This window comes from Grammomys surdaster, unplaced genomic scaffold (genome assembly GCF_004785775.1).
Source record: "Grammomys surdaster isolate TR1022 unplaced genomic scaffold, NIH_TR_1.0 264, whole genome shotgun sequence".
NCBI classification, from domain to species: Eukaryota; Metazoa; Chordata; class Mammalia; order Rodentia; family Muridae; genus Grammomys; species Grammomys surdaster.
Genome location: NW_021604705.1, coordinates 2,852,762 through 2,872,363, shown reverse-complemented (window position 1 = coordinate 2,872,363; position 19,602 = coordinate 2,852,762). Strand labels below are relative to the sequence as shown.

The following is a 19,602-nucleotide window of genomic DNA, read 5'->3' as shown; positions in this document are numbered from 1 at the left end:
TTGCATCCCTAGCTAAGGAGCTACAGGCAGTCAAGGCTGCTGAGGAAGAGTCAATTTCCTTCCCAAAGAGATCAAGTTGGCTCTCCTCGTCCAAGTGCATAGCCCTTACATCGAAGTGCATCTGGGCTACACGTGTACTCAGGAACACACACACACACACACACACACACACACACACACACACACAGAGGACATGAATTTGAGTTGGGGGTGTCAGGGAGAACACGGGGAGGAGTTGGAGTGGATAGGACGAATATGGTCAAATGCGTTTATTCGAGTATGAACTCTCTTAAGGAATCTGATTCTTAAAGATTGGCACGGGGACAGGGCTTCTATTTTGTTCATCTGTAAGGATCCAGAAAATAGAGCTGCAATCGGCGTAGACACCCGCACTGAACTTTAAATCCACAAAGAACTGTAGTTCTCCTAAAAGCGAAGTCACACTCACGGAGGTCACCTTTCACAAGAATTTTATCACACGACCAGAAACCAAGGAGCCGAGACACCCTGCTTTCCTTCTGTACTCTGAGACCTCTTCAGGCCGGGACACACCGCTCCCTCTTCTTCGCTTCTGAACCTCCGGGAACTAAGAGACAGAAGGTGTAGACACCGGACAAGGAAAAGACCCTCCTTCACTTCACCCGCAACAGCTCGGAAGCGACTAGCTAACCCCACGGCTCGCTTAGAAGAGAACGCGGTCGACTCTGCAGCTACCCATCAGCGTGCCGACGCAGACGGAAGTGACGTCGGGGGTGGCGTGCAGGTCCGCCCCACGGGAGAGGCGGGCCGGAGGGGGGGGGGACTGGGAGGGCGGGGGCGGGGCGCGGCCGCGGCTCCGTTTCCGGTGGCTGGTTGCGCTCGCTCACCCCAGCTGCAGCCACTCTCTCCCGTGGCTGCTTCCTCCATCCTGGTATTTTTTGGAGCCTCCATCCTGGTTCTTCCAAAGTGCCCGGACCCAAAACAGGAAGTAAGTGCGATGGAACCTTCAAGTCCGGGCCTCTGCCGCAGCCGCTCCGCCCAGTGCGGCCGAGCCGGCCCATTCGCAGGCCTTGGCTGCAGCCGGCCGGGTGCTGCGGGCGGGGTCGGAGTCCGGTCTTAGTCTAGCTGCCGCGGCAGGCCCCGCACGCCGCGCCCGCGATCTCTGTCGCCGGCTCATGCGGGTGCTGGCGGCTGGAACCACCGAGCGATCGCTGGGGCGCAGCGGCGAGCCGGCGGGGGCGGAAAATGGCGGCGGGCTGGAGGAACTAAATGGCGCCGGGACCCCTGGGGGTGGGCCCGAGTCGCGGAGGACTGCGCCAGGGCCCCGCGGCCGTGTGCATGCTGGCCGGTGGAGCTTCCAGCCTAGCTTTGCTGGGTCCGCGGTCGACGAAGGCCCTAGGCAGCCTGGGCGTGGGTGGGGTTGGCAGGGCCGTCGGGGCGGGGGTCTCCCCAAGCCCACCCATTCCTCTTTTGCTTGTTTGGCCTGTATGCTCCTCGCCGGTTGTACGGTCCTGCTGGACCCAGCAAAGGTAGTCACGGTTGCTGGCCGGACTTTCTCTTTAAAGACCGCGCGGGACGTTGTCTGGGGTGCGGGGAGAGCCCTAGCCCAGCCAACTAGTAATTGTCAGGATCGTGCGGAACAAACCTTAGCGTTTCAAAACCCCCTTTGGTCCTTTACCAAGAACTTTTGTTGCGAATCTCCGCGCAACCTTACGAGTTTTACTCCGAAAGAAGCGGTCCAGTGCCATCCTGTGCTGTTCAATGATACAGCATATGTTTATAGTAGGGTGTAGCTAAGGAAAGGGCGATAGCCCGTGAAAATGTACATTAGGTCTCTCTTTCCCAGGGCGAATTCAAGTGATTGCTTTTTCTCAGATCTTGTACCCCTTCTGACAGCTAGACTTCCTATTGGGACATCCTCGAAAGAATATTGCATTTCAGTACTGTCTGATATTTTATGTCTTAAGCTAGATGTAATGCCATGAGACTTTTATTAATTAGACCTGTATTTTTAGTTTGTAAATAACTTTTGTGGCTTTTAGGCTCTAAATTAAGAAAGAAAAGACCTTTGATTATATTGAAAGTTTTACAAACATCAAAGGCTATTTTCCTTAAAGATTTTCTTTTTCTGGTACTTCAGATTTCTTTTAGGCCAGTCTTAAATGTACCTTAATAATCGAGTAATTTACTATAACATTTAAACTACAACTATAATAACAAAATCTTAACTTTTTATTGTGATATTAATAGTGATAGAATTGTGTATATTTGGTTAAACTTAGACAAACTTTAAATTACATTTCAAAAATTGTTATGTTGAGTGTACCAAGTCGGCGAGAGACTATTGATGTCCTCCACAGCAGTCAGAAAACACAAATAAGGGCTTGATCCTATGTGAAGAAAATTATTGTTGTGAAGATGGTATTTATTTTATGCTTTTATCCCATTACTGTTTTTCTCAGGTGCTTTTGAGTACTACCAAACAAACTAACATTTCTTCATTATTTTAGATTATGATAGACTTACCCAAAGTGTTGTTCAGGGGAATGAAACTTTCTACCCGTTCCACTGAATCTTTTTAGTTGATGAGGGAGCCATCTGTTTTTGTTACCATTTTTTTGTCTTCAGAATTTACTCAGAAAGTGCTGGGTCTTGCTTGCATGCTTCTTAAGAACTTATATCTGTATGTTTAGCTAGGGAGATATATAGAAAATATACCCTTTTCCCAAGTATTCAGGAATCTTACAGTTTGAGTTTGAAAATAGAGTGTATCTGGGAAATGGTTAATAGTGTCCTCTGACCTGTCTGTCTGTATTTCTCTTTCTTCCTTTCTCTTTTCTTTCCTTTCTCTTTCTTTCTTTCTAAATTGTGCTTGACTGTATCATCCTGTGTCTGTCCGTAACAAATGGCCTTGCTTTGCACTTATTAAATAGTGCAGAAAATGTATGGGAAAGAAATAAAGGATAAGGTTTTATAGAAACAGTTTTACCCAGGAAGAAGTTACTTTAGTGGCCCAGAGTAACAAAACCAAATCATGTTATCAAACTGTATCCATATTTAGCATTCAATATTTATGGTAAATATGTTTTATTTGGGGTTGCTTTCAACCTGTTGGTTTTTAGCAATGTTTATCAGAATATACACATTATTCTGGGTCAGGAGCATGGACAAATATATAAGATTAAAATTATGCATTTAGCGTATGTTGTAAAAGCTAATTGCACGGGAAATCCACAGCCTTGTACTGTTGGTTACATTGTTTTCATAAGGGAGGATTAAACGTAAAACAGGCTGAGCACACAGTAGGATAGCAGGCCAAGTACATAGTATTAAATGTTCTCAAGGCATATTATTAGCTTAGCTCCAAGAACTAGCAAAAGTTCAGTCTCTTCAAAGACTGGATATTTTCAAACACCCCCCCACCCCAGTTTTTGTCTTAGTCTCTTGAGTGCAGTGGTTTATATCAACATCTTTGAGGATACATGCTTAATAAGAAACAAGCATCTCAACTAAGTGTGTACGGCCTGGCTGTAAGCACTGGGTCAAGGAGAGGGCCAAGTGGTTTCCGAAAGTGTCGAGGGACTGGATGACTTTCTTAACATTTCTGTCTGTCAGTTGCAAACACATAGAAAAGCATCCAGGTTAAGGAAGACTCTGTGGTGACCAGCTCAGCTATCTATCCAGCAGATCACCATCTACACAACCGACCTCCAGTGTTTGTAGAGACTGTGCTGATGTTCTCTCAGACCCGAGTTCTCATTTTACTAGTTGAGTACATTTTCTCTTTGCCATAACTCCACTTGAAAGGATTAGGAATTTGTATGCTTAAATGATAAACAGTTTCAACAAAGGTGGTACATAAACCCAGAGCCAAGTGTTATCTGAATGAAGTACACAGGCATGTGGAGTCGATGGCTTTTGTATCATTTCTACATTTGTCTTGATGGTGATTTTGCTTTGTGCAGAGAATTATTGTAATAAAAATTAATAACAATCAGTTTGTTTGCTTTGATACCATAAAGGTAAATTGGTTCAATTTCAATAAAAGGAATCTATTTATTGTGTCTGCTTTTCTTCAAATTTGTGGAAAGATAGCCCACTTCATGGTTAAACTCCAGAGAGAAGTTGTCAAGAACAAGTATGTTGGCAGGTCCTATATAAGCTTTTTATGTCATACATTTCAAAATATCCTTTTTGGCTATAAATACAGTGAGACCATTCCTTCTATCACCAGTGTTTGGAGCTAACCCTTCCCTCAGTGTAAGGTGTTTTATGCAAAAGAAATGTGTGTTAGGTTTATTCACTGCCTGGTGTATTTCAGTATTTGGTATGGAAATGTGATTTTAAAATAAGCTAGTAGGAAGAACATGGTGATTATTTGTGTTTAAAAATCAGATTGTGTTTTACAAAAGTGCTGTTTTGAAAAAATATCTTAGAATATAATCAAACACTTAAGTTCTTATATAATTGTTGATTAGATAGGCAATACAATTTTATTGTCAGGCCATGTATAAAGTTATGAACTTATAATCACCCATATTACCGTGTAATTTACTTTATTCAATTACAGCATCATTAACACTTAAAGCAATTGAAGCATTACATTAAATTCCATTAACAACCTGTTGACACTCGATATGTAGTATTGGCTTACCATCTTTTAATGAAACCATTAATTATGTACCTTAGCTCAATCTTTTTTTTTTTTTTTTTTTTTTGGTTTTTCGAGACAGGGTTTCTCTGTGTAGCCCTGGATGTCCTGGAACTCACTCTGTAGACCAGGCTGGCCTCAAACTCAGAGATCTGCCTGCCTCTGCCTCCCAAGTGCTGGGATTAAAGGCATGCTCCACCACTGCCCGGCTCAATATTCTTTATCTTGATTTATAAATCTACAGTTTCAAACTTTCTCACAAAGTATACAAAGGATTTCCAAGGGTCCAGAGCTGTCACTTTGCTCTGCCTAGACAGGAATCATTAACAACAAAGAACCTGTTGCCAGCAGTGCTGGATTCTGGAGTGCCCAAGCCTCAGGGTCTGGACTGACATGCTTCCCAGTTACAAACCCCTTTACCAAGCTTGGATTCTAGCCTGAGACACAGATCTCCCAGGCCTATGGGCTGGAAGCTGAGTGAATGCTCCTGTTTTAACTGCCAGTGGCCCCAAGAGGTAGTCTGTGGTTTGGGGCAGTCTTGAACAGCAGAGGTAAGCAGTACTGTTAGTCTTCAAGCTTTTTACAGGTTTTGGGTGTCAGAACCCTTGACTCCACAGCAGCAATGTATAGAGCACTAAAGCCAGAAGATGAATGGATCCTCATCCTGCTGACAGGGAGCAGCTTCCTGGGACTCTAAACAGCCCGGACCCCTTTGTACTCTCACCTCTGTTCCCTATTAGCTCTAAAACCTTTCAGGTCCTCTTACTACTGCCGCCACTGCCTCTGCCTCCACCTCTGCTTGGAATTGACTTGTATGTTACCAGCTAAGCCTGTTGTAATAAACACAAGAAGTAAGAGAAGACAACACTAGAGAAACCTTTTATTGGGTAAAGATGCAGGTGACAGTATAGGACTGTCTCTTAGCTGGCTCACAAACATGGTAGGCCTGTTTCATTCACTGTAATCCAGGCAAATAAGGAAAATGTTTATGCTAGTCAGGGCAGAGCTCCTTATGTAAATGCTAATACCATCACAGGCCTTTAGCTGGACCAGCAGGGGAGGCGCTCCCTTCTGGCCTGGGCTGGAACAACTGTGGGGTCATGAAGAGTTCATCAAAGCTTGTGATGGCAGAAAGTCTGGAGGTTGTACTTCAGCAAGCAGGTTGGTTGATGTAGAGCTTTCTCAAAGCTCCTATCTGTTTAGAATAGAATGTTCCACACAATTGGTGGTGGCATAATGCACTCAGCTCTATGTGGTTGATAGTCCTTTGCTCACAGTAGTGATGACACTAGGAAAGGTCTAAGAGTTGTCTAATTAGAGAGTCAGATTGCTCCAACTCCTTATGTCTTGGGTTGTTTGAAGGAAAAATATAGAGACCTCCTTAAAATTAATGGTGTCTCACAGTGCTTCACTTCAGTGCCTTAGGAAGAGGTGGGGCTCTGATCTGTCTCATAACCATTCCAAAGCATTCCATGGCAAGTGCAAAGTGTTCCCATAGGAAACAGTAAGCACTTCTGCAGATGTTACTCTGTAGGCTTGTATGATTCCTAACATTTCTGTATGTACCCAGGTATGAGATTTAGGAATTTAGTATCTGCCAACAATTTGCTGCTTGGCAGAGTTTTGTTCCTTTAGGGAAAAAAACCCATTGAATATGTTTTTTAAATTATACTTTAGTAGATAAATGTTCTTTTAAATATTGTCTAAGGTGCCGTGTGTGTGTGCACAGTGTTAGGTATAGAGGTGTTCATTAAGGAGGTTTTGTAAATACTATAACCTCAAACACTCTTCCCCCAACATTTTCCTGAGTAGACAATTAAAATGGTGGGAAATAGTATTAGTGAGGGGGGGGGAAGAAAAGAGATGTGCGTTTGGGTATGGTGGTGCAAGGCCGTGATCTTAGCACAGAAGAGGCCAAGTGGCCAAGTCAGGAGAATCATAAGGTCACGGCTAGCCTGGGCTACACAGTGAGACTTTATCTTTAAAAAAATTCAAAATATTGTAAAATGCATGCTGAAATATAACCAAAATTTGTAAAGGTCATCATTAAGATGTTAAAGAGAAATAGATAATTGTTAATACTATATTTGGCCAGGAAATCTCAAATATGTCTTTGTTGCTTTTAGTTACACCTCTGTAGTGTTGTATGTCTCCCCTCACCCGCCTGTGGATTTTCGAGACAGGTTTTTCTGTGTGGCCCTGGCCATCTTGGAACTCTATACCATGCTAGCCTCAAACTCCAATTCACCTGCCTCTGCCTTCAGAGTGCTAGGATTAAAGGCATTTGCTACCACTGCCCGGCTGTATTTCCCATTTTAAGAGTATCCTCACTGGTGAGTTTTCCTATGCCATATAGCTACACTCCATCTTCCTAAACAACCTTAGTCATCTCAGGTCAGCCTAGATGCCTCCGGCTTTATATGATTACCATAGGTAGTGTCTGTGCTTAGAAATTGTTGAGTTGACTTCTAAGACATGAGACTTCCTTGATTTATTTTTTAAATAAATTCTTGACATTTAACTGCCTTAAATAGAGGGTAATAGAAGACCCAATGGGCATGAGAGCCTAAGAGCTTTATGTCAATGCTGAAGTGAAGGAGCAGGAGAGAGCCCTTTCTTTCTTTAGTTTTGTGTTAAATGTTGTAACTTGCCCTGCTTGTTCCACCAAGTTACTTACTGTATTCTAGGAAGCAGGGTCATCTTGGGTCAGCATGGTAACACAAGTCTGTTGACCAAGGACTAGGTATGCAGAAAGGAAGATAATCGATTTTAGGCCAGCCTGGGCTATATTATGATGCGCTGTTCCATGCCTTCCACCCCAATCCCCTCTGTTAGCCATAAGTGAAGGCTTTATCTTCAGATGTGAGCTTATGCAAGAGTGCTATTATGCATGTTTTACACCATCTTCAGGTTCCTTTTCTAGAATTTATTAAGGAATTCATTGTCTCAAGACTCACCAGAGTTGGGGACATGCCAGAATGTCAGTTTGCCAGTTAAAATAATATCTGTCTTTCCTCCATTGTTTCTTACTTCTAATTAGTGTAAAAGTGACACCACCACTGATTTGAGGGACGGGCTCAAAAGAGACTGATAGTGCTGTGTGTGTGCTCTGAAAAGTTCCTGGGAGTGTGGAAGTGTAAGGGTTCCAGTTCAAGCATGATTGAGTCTAATCAACGAGAATAAAAGCACTAAGTTCTTCTCCCTAGTTGCTTTGATTTATTCATCAACATGTCTCTGTTGATGAGTATTTCTGACTTTATACAGAAACATGTGGAAATACTCATCTAACATTGGCAAGGCCTCACTTCCTTTTCCCAGGCTCTTTACCTTAAAGTATGTCTTGTCTTCTGTATTTTGGATTCTCTGTTTGCCATCCACCCCCAGTCCACTGAAATTACTTCCGTTAAGGTCATGAGTGTTCCCCATATTGTCAGATCAAGTAAGTACTTCTCTGTCATCTTACTGGCAGTTACTCATTTTAATATCCATTGAATACTTACTAGGTTTCCTTCTGTGTCACTAGCTAGTTCTCAGTCTCCTCTGCTTGTCTTCCTCATTTCTTTTTTTAAAAGATTGATTTTTTTACTTTATGAGTGTTTTTGCCTACATGTATATCTGTGTACTACAGGCCAGAAGAAAGTTCTGGGTCCTGGAAGTGAAGTTACAGAGGGTTGTGAGCTACCATGTGGGTGCTGGGGACTGAACCCAGTTTCTCTTAACCTGAGTCAGTCCTTGTCTTCCATATGTAACTAAGAGCATTCTGGAACTAGAATCTAAGCCTCCAATGTTTAGGTATCTTTAAAAACAACTTTTGCATACATATTAAGTCAGATTTATAGGTATTAATTACGCCTGCTGAGCACAACTTAAATATTCAGCCATCCACTTGGCACCTTCGATACCGTATATCTTTCATTTAGGTATCATTACTACCAATACTGGATAAAAAACAGCCCATGATAAGACACCTGTGCGTTGAAGCCAGAAGCCCAGGAATCGTCCTGAGAAGGTGTCCCCTTTCTTAGTCTCCGTCTCTTCAGTCATAAGGCCTAGTTGGCTCTGCCCCTAAAGCAAAGCTATTCTCTCTCCTCTCTCCTTGAGTGCTGTGACGTTTTCCAAACCACGGTCACCTCCTAAACATGGGTCTTTATAACTTGCACCTTCTCTCTTCTCCATACTGAGTGATCTGTTAGAAATTAATTATCCCCAGAAAATGTTGCTGACTTGATAATAGAAAGGTTGGTTCGTTAGTTCTCACGGATTCCCGAATAGGGTTGTTCCCCTCTCCTCTTCTGTGGTTTCTGATTGGGTAGATAATGTAAATAATTTGTAGTGGTTTAAAATGAAATAAGGTATTTCAGAGGTGTTAATACATCATTTTAGAAGAACGTGTTAACTGGAAATGTTAATCAGTTTTTCTTATGCGGTACATTTGCACAGTGGTCCCAAGGTTTACTGTAATCTCCTTTATACCTAAACCTGTTTTCAGAGGACATCTGGCTGAGTAGCAGCTTGGGTTAAGAAACATCCTATGAGCTCTAAGTGGATAAAGAGTGGACTGTTTCTGTCTTGCTTATACAATGCTAGTTTTCAGGCAGATTGCTATAAAATGCGTTCTGAAGAAAGTTGTGTTTCTGTCTCACTGTTGTGGGTGAGACATCAGGTGTGGGGCCAGAGTGCTATAACATTATAACCAGTGCTAAAATACTGCTTGTGTCTAAGCCTCCTATTATGCTGTTACTGTTCTAGAGTATTGCAGATGCACAGCATGGAGGAGAAACAGTCTGGATAACGTGAGTGATGCTGCTGGCCAAGGCACAGAGGCGTGGTTCTATGGGAAGGGCTGTAGCTAATCCACCCGTGGTCTAGGTAAGTCTCCCTCTACTGCAGAAATCCACCCAATGTTTTGCAGACCTGTCATAACTACATCATGATTTCCATTCATCTTTATCTTGAAAATGGTGTCATTACAATTGTAAAATTATGTTCTTTGATATAGTAAGCCTATATTACTCATTGAATCTTTTTTTTTTTTTTTTTTTTTTTTGGTTTTTTGAGACAGGGTTTCTCTGTGTAGTCCTGGCTGTAGACCTCTGTAGATACTCTGTAGACCAGGCTAGCCTCAAACTCAGAAATCCACCTGCCTCTGCCTCCCAAGTGCTGGGATTAAAAGCGTGCGCCACCACCACCTGGCTACTCATTGAACCTTTACCATGTAAATATTAATATAGTTGCCTCTTTTGCCAAAGGAAAATATTTGTTTAAATGGAATTAAACTTTTTATAAATGGATTAATCTCCATGTGGGTCAAATACTGAGTAATTGAATAAATTTTGTCTGTATTATCAGTAAAAGGCATGTGGGGGAAAAACTGTTGAAACAAGAACTATATTATAAAATTCTATAGATTTCAATCAGGCATTAGTAGTCCAGTATTTGATTAGTAGCCCAGCCACAAGATACTGACCTTTTTCTAAGTCTACAATTGTTTAGTCTGAGAACAAGCACACCAACTGTGTGGTTATATACAAAACAACAACTGAGGACACTTCAAACCAGAATTCTCTTTGTCAGGAGTAGGTCCCAATCCCATACAAAAGCGTCTGCTTGGTGGTGGTTAAATGTGCCTGTTTAATACTATGTGGGAGAAAAGGATTATTTAGTGTTCTTATTTTTCAGGTAACAGGGCTCAAATACTCAAAAGGTGCTAGAATCAAGATGAAAGTTTTGGCTAATTTTCTGCTAAAAATACCAGGCATGAAATTTAGTTCAGTGGCAGACCATTTATTAAGTATAAATAAAAAGTTATGGGTTCAATCACCACAGTGGCAGCAGGAGCCTGCGACACAGCTGGTCACATGCATCCATGTTGTGTCTCGGCCAGGAAGCAGGGAGACATGCATGCTGCTGCCCTGTCGGTTCTCTTCACTGTTTTACTTAGTCTGAGACCTCAGCCCATAGCATGATGTCACTCACATTTAAAGTGCATTTTCCAGCTCAACCTAATCTACAAAATTCCCCACAGTCATGTCCAGAGATTTATTTCTGTGGTGATTATAAATCTCAGATTGACAATGAAGATTAACCACCATAAAATGTAAAAAGTGTAAGGAAGTTGTTAGAACTAATCAGAGTTTGTCAAATTCTTGTAGGTTATTGAACCTAATTCTTAACAATGAGTAGAAACTAAGAAAGGCAGTTGGTGAAATCTGAGCTCCTTTTGCAGTTTTATATAAAGACTGTAAAGTAGATATCTAGGTCAGTTTCATATACTATCTGGAAATAATTTTATAAATCCTTACGTAGTCTCTTCTTATACAGATTTGAGTATGAGCACAGTTGAAGAGGATTCTGACACAGTAACAGTAGAAACTGTGAACTCTGTGACGTTTACTCAGGACACAGACGGGAACCTCATTCTTCATTGCCCTCAGAATGGTAGGTTGCTGACTGACACTGAGATCTGATTAGTTCCATTGCACCCTTTATCCATCACTCACACAGAGTTTAGGCTAGTGTGCTTGAAAAGGCCATGGTATCTTTAGATGATAGATTAATCTTTATAATTTATGTTTTAAAAGTACTTTAGTACTTAACTGAATTTTTGTCTAAGCGTGCATTCATATTCTTTACTAATCTACTTTCTGCCTTGTTTCCTATCTTATGTCATCTTGGATTATTTCATTCATTCATTTTAGCTAGTATCTATCTATTAAGATGGTTCACATTTCTGTCTTTATTATGAATTCTCTATACTATGAATAGGCACCGTGGATTTTACATGTCCCAGGGGCTTCTTTCCAGATATTTGCTAAGCTTCACTTTTCCTTTTTAGAGTCTCTGGTCATAGTTAGGAATAAATTCCTTATGTTAAGACCTAACTGGTGGTATGCTGTCCTGAAACTCCATTTACCCCTGTTTTGGGTCCCTCATTATCGAATCAGATTGTCTTTTCTCATCTGGGTAACTCCAGCCTTTTATCCAGTTTTCCCACCTGTTAGTGCTGTTGATAGCTTAATGAGTTTTTTAGGATATATAATTGGGTGATTTGATTGCTTCATTTCTTCTTCCTAGCCTTCTCTCCTGCCACAGTTGCCATGACGGTTAGAATCCACGTGCTTATGTTCTAGTAGTCCACAGTTGCCATGACGGTTAGAACCCATGTGCTTATGTTCTAGTAGTCCACAGTTGTTTTATTTTCCTAACCCTTCTTTTCACTCTTCAATTCTCCTGCACGTTTTTCTCTAACTGCCAGGAGAGACAAACATTTGCCTGCTACCATTGTTTTTTTTTCAAGCTCGTGATTCCTCCTTAGGAAGTCTCCCTTCCCTTCCAGCCTAGGCGTATATCCCCCATGTGTTCATGACCTCCTCTTCATCCCACAGTCACAGCTCTGAGTACACAGTTGTGCAATTGTTGGTTTAGTTATTACGCCACCAGAAAACTTCCTTCATTGTTCTGTTCCCAGCCCTTAGAACCAACTGTAGACATCAGGTAACGTTTGAATGAATCCATGATCAGCCCTTCTCTGTATGTGAATCTTTGGAAAACCAAGTTAGTTAGATGGTGGCACTTTTGTCTACCATAGTTCTTGTTATAAGAACAGGAGCTGGGTACTCCTTTAAGCAAGGAGAAAGCAGTGACTTCTGACTCCTTGTGCAGCCGGGTGGATTTAAATGAGCAAGTGGGTGGAAGGGTAGTTTTAATGGATAAGAAATTGCTGCAGAGATCGATATACTCGGTAGAGATTTTCTGGTTTTGAAATCGATTTGAGGTTTTGAGCATTCTGTTTGGTTTATTTTCCCCTTCATTAGACCCTGATGAAATAGACTCAGAAGACAGTACTGAACCTCCACATAAGAGGCTGTGTTTGTCCTCTGAGGATGATCAGAGTATCGATGACTCTACACCATGCATATCGGTTGTGGCACTCCCACGTAAGTCTGCTAAGGAACATAGAGTTACCTTTGGAATCGGACTTTAGCTTGCAAGAGTCAATTGGGATTTCTAGAGAGACCTGAGCTCTACTTTTATCTACTTAGTCAAGAAAAAAATCTGTTTTTATGCTAATGCTCAATGAGTGTTTACTGTGTGCCAAGCATAACTCTTAAATTGCCTTTACATATTGTTCAATCTTTTCAACACTTCTTTACTCTCACCCTGCTGCTGTGGGCTTTATAGTGAGCCTTTTAAAGGAGTACTTCGCTGATTATTGTGCCATAGATATGTATATATATGCATGCATACGCATACATACACTGAGGCTCTCGTATTTTAAATGGATATGTGTTCATCCCTACTTTGTTCAAGAGTATAAGGTTTTTAAACTCCACCTTTCCCCCGACCTTCCTTCTGTGCTGTGCAGTAGGTACGACTATCATACATTGCAATGAAGAAAATGAAGCTCAGAGAGACAGGACATTCAGACATTCCCAGGTAGTCTACTTCCTCTAGGACACACTTTAGCCCTCATGTTGATCTGCATGGAAGTTAGGTAGATGCCTGCGTTTCTTTTTAGTATGTTTAGGTTTTGATATCCTTTAGAGTAGGCTAGATTCCAGAGAAGACAGAACATTTCAGATGAATGTCATTGACAGGCATACCAGCAACATTTCATCCTGATTCTGATTTGCATAGTAAAGAATTTGGAATTCTGTTCCTCTTAGATGCCTTCATATGTAGGGGTAGAAATGAGTCACCTGGCTGTTGATGGTAATGTCAATGCAAGGAGAGCAGCCAGTTTTACACATAAGTATCACATGCAATCAAATCTTTATCTAGTCAGTGAAGTTAGGACTAGGTATTTAGCATAGAAAATTGTTTCTTAGCAAGTAATATGCACAGAGCTAATGGCTTCTCAAACTGAACAGACACCATTTTATTTCAATTTACTGTGCATAAAAAAAAAAAAACAGTTAAGACTAGTATTAATTTCAAGTGTAACATATCCATGCCTAAAATTTTGGAGTAAATGAAGTTTCTTCCTGTTGGTTCATGTTTTAAAGTGTTTCTTACTGTTTCTTTGTCACTTTTTAAAAACCTTAATTGGTTTATCTATACAGACATAATCCTATATGTATTTTATAACCAGAGTTTTTAAACAATTCTTTTGGACTAAATTATGACTAGTTAATTCATTATTTAAAATACTTGGTTCATAGGTTCAGTCTCTCCTTAGCAATTTATTCTATTTTATGGTATTAAGTTCACATTATCACCTAATAAATATGTGGGGATGGTGGCACTAGCGTGCATATGGTATGCATTTGTTCGTTACATTCGGAACATAATTTGAAGTCTAATAGAAGACTGGACTTACCAAGCTAGACTCTGAGTATGTTCTCCACGTTTCTAAAAAATTGTTGATAAAATCAATCTAGAAACATTCCTCTTTCTTTAAAATTAAATAAAACCTATTGTAAAGGCACAAAGTTTGGCCACTCAGGCCCCTCTCAGCCCTTGGCTCTGATGAGAATCTAAACTCCCTAGCCTAAGAAATCGAAGAACAAAAGCAGCAGGTGGTCCAATCTTTATCCTCATCACCCTAGGAAGTTAACAGGTCACCCTTGCAGCTTTGTGAAGGTAGCTGTGTGTGTAGTTTATATACGCCAATGGCCAGCCATTCTTTTCCTGTACCCACCAAAGCAGCCTCATCTCCGTAGACACCTGACATGGGTGAACACTTGGCCACACCACTAGTTGTATGTTGAACCTACTGGAGTAGATGTGTTTCCACATAGCCTTTACTTTTACCTCCATAACTACACTGACTACATCTTACCTAGAAGGGGCCATAGTAGCTTCATCATAGTTGACTACATCAACCACAGAAACTGAAAGTGAGGATGTGATGCTTAGATCCACTTGTAAACCACCCCCAACTAAGAGAGCTGCATCTTAGCAGGTAGGACAATCCCACTCGTACTCTGTGGTCTAAGCCACTGAGTCACCCATAGGTATTACAAGTACTAGTTAACATAAACACTTAACTACTGTGCCTGCCTGGAACAAAAGCCAAAGTAGCCTTCCCAAGGCACATCTCTAGGGAAAAAAATTCTTCTACTACCTCTAAAATTGGTAGAAGCAACTTAATGTACAGGTTTACATATTTTAATATATATAAGGACAAAGACATGAAAAAAAAGGGTAACCTTACTGCCAAAAGAACTTAGCCAAAGGCAGCAAGTTCAAGGAAAAGGAAATAACACTAGGTGCCTTTTAAAAAATTTAGTAGTTTAAATAATAATTGTAATTAAGAAAATGGAAACAGTTCAGTCAAATTGGGAAAGTACCTTTTATTCTAAATAAAGAACCCAGCAAGGATATACATTATAAAAACACACAACACTTTGAGCTAAAGAACGAGGTAAATTGGGGGCTGGAGAGATGGCTCAGCAGTTAAGAGCACAGACTACTCCTCCAGAGGTCCGGAGTTCAATTCCTAGCAACCATATGGTGGCCCACAACCATCATAATAGGATCAGATGCCCTCTTCTGGTGTGTCTGATGACAGCAACAGTGTACTCACACATATATAAAATAAATAAATCTTACAAAAAAAAAAGAACTTGGTAATTGAAAATTTAAAATCAAGCTTGTAACAAACTAGATCAAGCAGAGTAAGAACCTCTGATTCCAAATTTCTTGAGCTTGAAGTTACAGTAGGTGTTTAGAAATAATTCAGATTAAAAGGAAAATGAAAATCCAAGACATACAAATAAGACTATAAGGAAATGATTGTGTTACAAGTATTCTCTAGTAGAAGGGAAAGGAACATATAAAAAGAAATTCAGCAAAATAGCAGTTGAACATTTTTCAAATCTTGAATTAATCTCAGAGATCTCTAATAGAGTCACTCAGGGAGGGTCCTCTAATGCTGAGCAGTGGTGGTACTCAGGAAGCAGAGGCCAGTTGTTCTCTGAGTTCAAGGCCACCCTAGTCTACAGAGTGAGTTTCAGAACATCCCTGGCTACACAGAGAAACCCTGTCTCAAAAATCAAACAATAACATTATATAAATATAAATGTTCAGTGGCAAGATGAACATTACTCAGAAAAGTACTAGCATGCAAAGATAGAAAATGCCTTTCCAAGACAAGCAAAACCAGAGAATCCACTTGTGTCATCTACAGCAGCTTTATAATTCTGAGGGATTCCTTTACTGGAATCAGAACAGCAACTATCCCTCTCCCAAAAGCAAAATAAACAACAAAAACCTACAATTCAATCTTACCAATACAGAGAAACAAGCTATACAGGAAGGAAAAGGGAAACTAATACCTACAAAGCAAACTCCAAGTTTAACAAAACAGCAAGAATATATGTTAGCAATACTAACGCTAAATATAAATGGATTAAATTTCACCATAAATGTTTAGTAGGAAAAATGGATTTAAGGGCAAAAATCTCAAGACATTAGATTACTTATAAGGACACACAATAGACCAAAAATTAAGGAATGAAAAAAATAAATAGATGAAAAGCATCAGAAAGTTATTATTTAAAGGTAAGTTTTACTTAAAGATAAAATAGACAACAAAGGTAATCATAATTATAAGGGACTGATTGAACAAGGTGAAGTAATAGTTGCAAACATGTACACACCCCCAGCAGTGGAACACCTGTTATGTAAGCCAAATATTGGTATAAAGAGAAATATACTACATAAAGTAATGCTGGAGCGTTCCAGTTTCCTACTTGATCTCTGGACAAATCAGATAGAAAATCAAAAGAACATTGGCAATAAATATACTGTAAATCAAATGGCTAAAATAGGCTTTTGTATATTATTTTATTCACAGTGAACTGCATACTGTCTTCAGTATAAGAAACATTTATTTCTTCAGGATAGACTATGTATGTATCAGGCCACAAAACACATACCAACAAATTTCAAAATGTCGTCATCTGACCACCATGTGAATGAAGTTAGAAATCCACAGTATGCCACTGAACGATTGATTAATGGGTCAGTGAAGTAACAGTGTAAAACGTCGTGAAACAAAGATGGAAACTCAGCATATCCAGGCCCACAGGATAAGTAGTGTTCAGAGAGAAGTCAGTAGCAATAGGTGTCTACATTGAAGAAGAGTTCACATAACCAAATGATGCGCTCAGGTATCTAGCAAAACAACAGTAAATCAAGCCCAAAATCATAAAGGAAGACATACCAAGTACCAGATCAAATAGAAACAGACGGGACCCTAAAAGGCCATTATAGCAGCTCAGTTGAAAGCTGATTTGCGAAAGCATATGTATTGAATTGATAAGTCATTAAATTAATCGGAAAAAAAGGGACTCAAAATCAGAGATTAATGAAAGTGAGCTTATGTCATTTTTCTGTCTCATTTTTGCTGTGGCCTGTGAGGTCTCACTCAGTCTCCTCCTGTTCTTACTCCATCTGCTGTAACAACAGTGAACTGATTAACTTGTGCCGTTGTATTCATGCCCTATGCCAGAACCTTTGTGCTTGTCTTAAAGTGCCTTCCTGTGAGACTAGCTTCCTTCCTTTTCCCAAGTCATATCACCCTAGTTCGTACCTAAAATTTGAGACACACTGCTTCACTGTATTCCATTCCCTTGCCTGCTTTATTTTGTCCTTGGTTTAGATGAGTGTCAACCAACATAATATCTTGTCCATTTCTAGACTATAAGCCCCACGAAAGGAGTTTCCTACCCGGTATTCATGACTGTTGAACACGTTAATGTCCGGTATAGTCATCGGTAAGAGGTGTGTTAGGAAACGAGATGGTCACGTTCTTGCCATGGATTTTTGTTAGGGTAATTAGATTCTACGATTACTAGTGTGCAGGGAATCATTATTTTCTGATCACGTTTTTTCCATGGATTTTTGTTAGGGTAATTAGATTCTACGATTATTATTGTGCAGATGAATCATTATTTTCTTGAAGTTTCAGAAAATGATCAGAGCTTTGAGGTGACCATGACGGCAACTACAGAGGTGGCAGATGATGAACTTTCTGAGGGAACTGTGACACAAATTCAGGTATAGTACATGTTTTAAACTGGCTTCTGTCAAGAACATGGTTATTAATCACAGCTTAAGTGAAAAAATGATAAGGATATACTTTGACAACATAATGACAATAAAACTAATGTAAGACCTATAATTGAGATTTCTAGTCCCAACATGTTGTAAGCAAAAATAGATTTTTAATATATGTTCCCTGTAGAGATCATGGCTGTTGGAAGTAATGGGTGTGCTTTCATCTGTGTCTAGAGATCTTGCTTGAGCTGTTAATAGCGGTGATTACGGTTGTGCTATTCCATTTGGTGCTTGTAGAACTAGATGGGTTTTCTCATGTGTTGTGAGGTTGGCTAGAAGCTAGGCTTTTCTATTCTTAATGTGAACTTCTTTTGCTGTCTTATGTATTCTAAATTTATGTCTGCCTGATTGTGCTTTTTGCTTTTAGTTGGCTTATTCTTTTACTTCATATCTTCATTTAATAGCTATTTAATATTTTTGAGTTGGAAATATTTGAAACCTTTTATGAAGTATCACAGTGGCCCTTCATGTAGGAAGAACAAGAGTTCCAGGTTGATATGTAATATTAGGAACTGAGAATATCTCGTGTGTGCTCTGTTTGAATGGGTAGGACTTTTTTCAGTGCTCTTAAAGTAATAGAAAAAATTCTTCCTTCAGAATGGGGCTTGTTAAATATTCCACCTTTTTAATTTAAAAATTGTATGAGCTTTATTATAAAAAGTCTTGTAAATAAACATCACAGACCAAAGTTTACCAGTCTCAGTCTGTACATTTCAGAGAACTTCTGTATAGCTAGAATAAAGATTGAACTTCTCTATAGCTGGAGTAGCGATTCTGAAGTTGTGGAGCTTCACACTGAGTTTACACTTTTACTATGAAATCTGTTTGTATACTTAACCTACCACCAAGAAGGAAGGATCTCTGGCAGAATGAGAATAGGAAGCCAGCTTTATATCTGTTTATAACTCAGGCTCACCACCTGTGTCCAGCCTTCCCTCGTCCCTCAGAGTCAGCCCTTCTTACTCTCGCATTACACGTTGCACGTTGCTCACATGTTCATTTACATATACTATTGGCTGAATTCTGCATATGAGGGAGAGCATGCCGTTTTCTTTCTAAGGTTGTATGATCTCATCTGATATATAGTCAAAGTCTATCCATTTTCCTGAAATTTTTACTTCATTTTTAGAGCTGAATAGTATTCTAGTTTATAAATTTTCATTTAGTACTATATCAGTTGATGCTGAAAAGGCATTTGACAAAATTCAACATACCTTCATAAAAGTTCCAGAGACTTTAGAAATAGAGGGAACATACCTCAATCAATCAGTCAATCAAATAAATAAATAAATAAATAAAGGCTATATGCAGTTAAAACTGTTAAGACTTATACTTGTTCCATTTGTTTCTCATATATCCATACACACATGTGCATATTAATTTGTTTATGCATGTATGCATCTGTGCATGCTACAGCACACATGTGAAAGTCAAAAGATAACTTGTAGAAGTGGATTCTCTCTCCTTCCACAATATAGGGTCTAGGAATTGAATTCAGGTCAGCAAGTTTGATGCCAAACAGTCTTTATCTTCTGAGCCATCTCACTGACTCTCCAGTGATTTCTAGGCGTCACTTCCACAAATAGTGTCAAAAGAGGCAACCATAGAGACATGGGTCTTCTCCTGGTACTCTGATCTTTCACTAACAGCTTTATCTATTTCTATGAAAAATGGGATTCCGTTCTTCAGATTAGAAATCAGTTTTCTGTTTTTAAGAGAAATAGTACATTCACTCTTGGAACTTACCTCCAAGTAGTGACTTTAGGCTAGTAGTTTATTTGGGCCAGAGACTAAACTGAATGACAGTTAATCATGGGACTCTCTGGTGTGTCTGACAGCCTCAGACATATAGTTGTACTATTAGTAAGTTAAGTCTGTCTTTTTTCCAGTATAGCTCCCTTTAAGCC

At 40.0% G+C, this 19,602-nt stretch overlaps 1 protein-coding gene across 2 annotated transcripts in view; it reads left to right on the top strand.

Moving 5' to 3' along the window:
* Positions 1 to 806: 806 nt before the first annotated feature.
* Dmtf1 (cyclin D binding myb like transcription factor 1) overlaps positions 807 to 19,602 on the top strand; it is a 39,331-nt gene continuing 20,535 nt past the window's right edge. For both annotated transcript variants that reach the window (XM_028776083.1, XM_028776082.1), the window contains exons 1-5: positions 807 to 967; positions 9,380 to 9,499; positions 10,952 to 11,068; positions 12,445 to 12,567; positions 17,541 to 17,635. In XM_028776083.1, the coding sequence (XP_028631916.1) occupies positions 10,960 to 11,068; positions 12,445 to 12,567; positions 17,541 to 17,635 (327 nt within the window). In that variant the 5' untranslated portion in view covers positions 807 to 967; positions 9,380 to 9,499; positions 10,952 to 10,959. The remainder of the gene's footprint in view (positions 968 to 9,379; positions 9,500 to 10,951; positions 11,069 to 12,444; positions 12,568 to 17,540; positions 17,636 to 19,602) is intronic.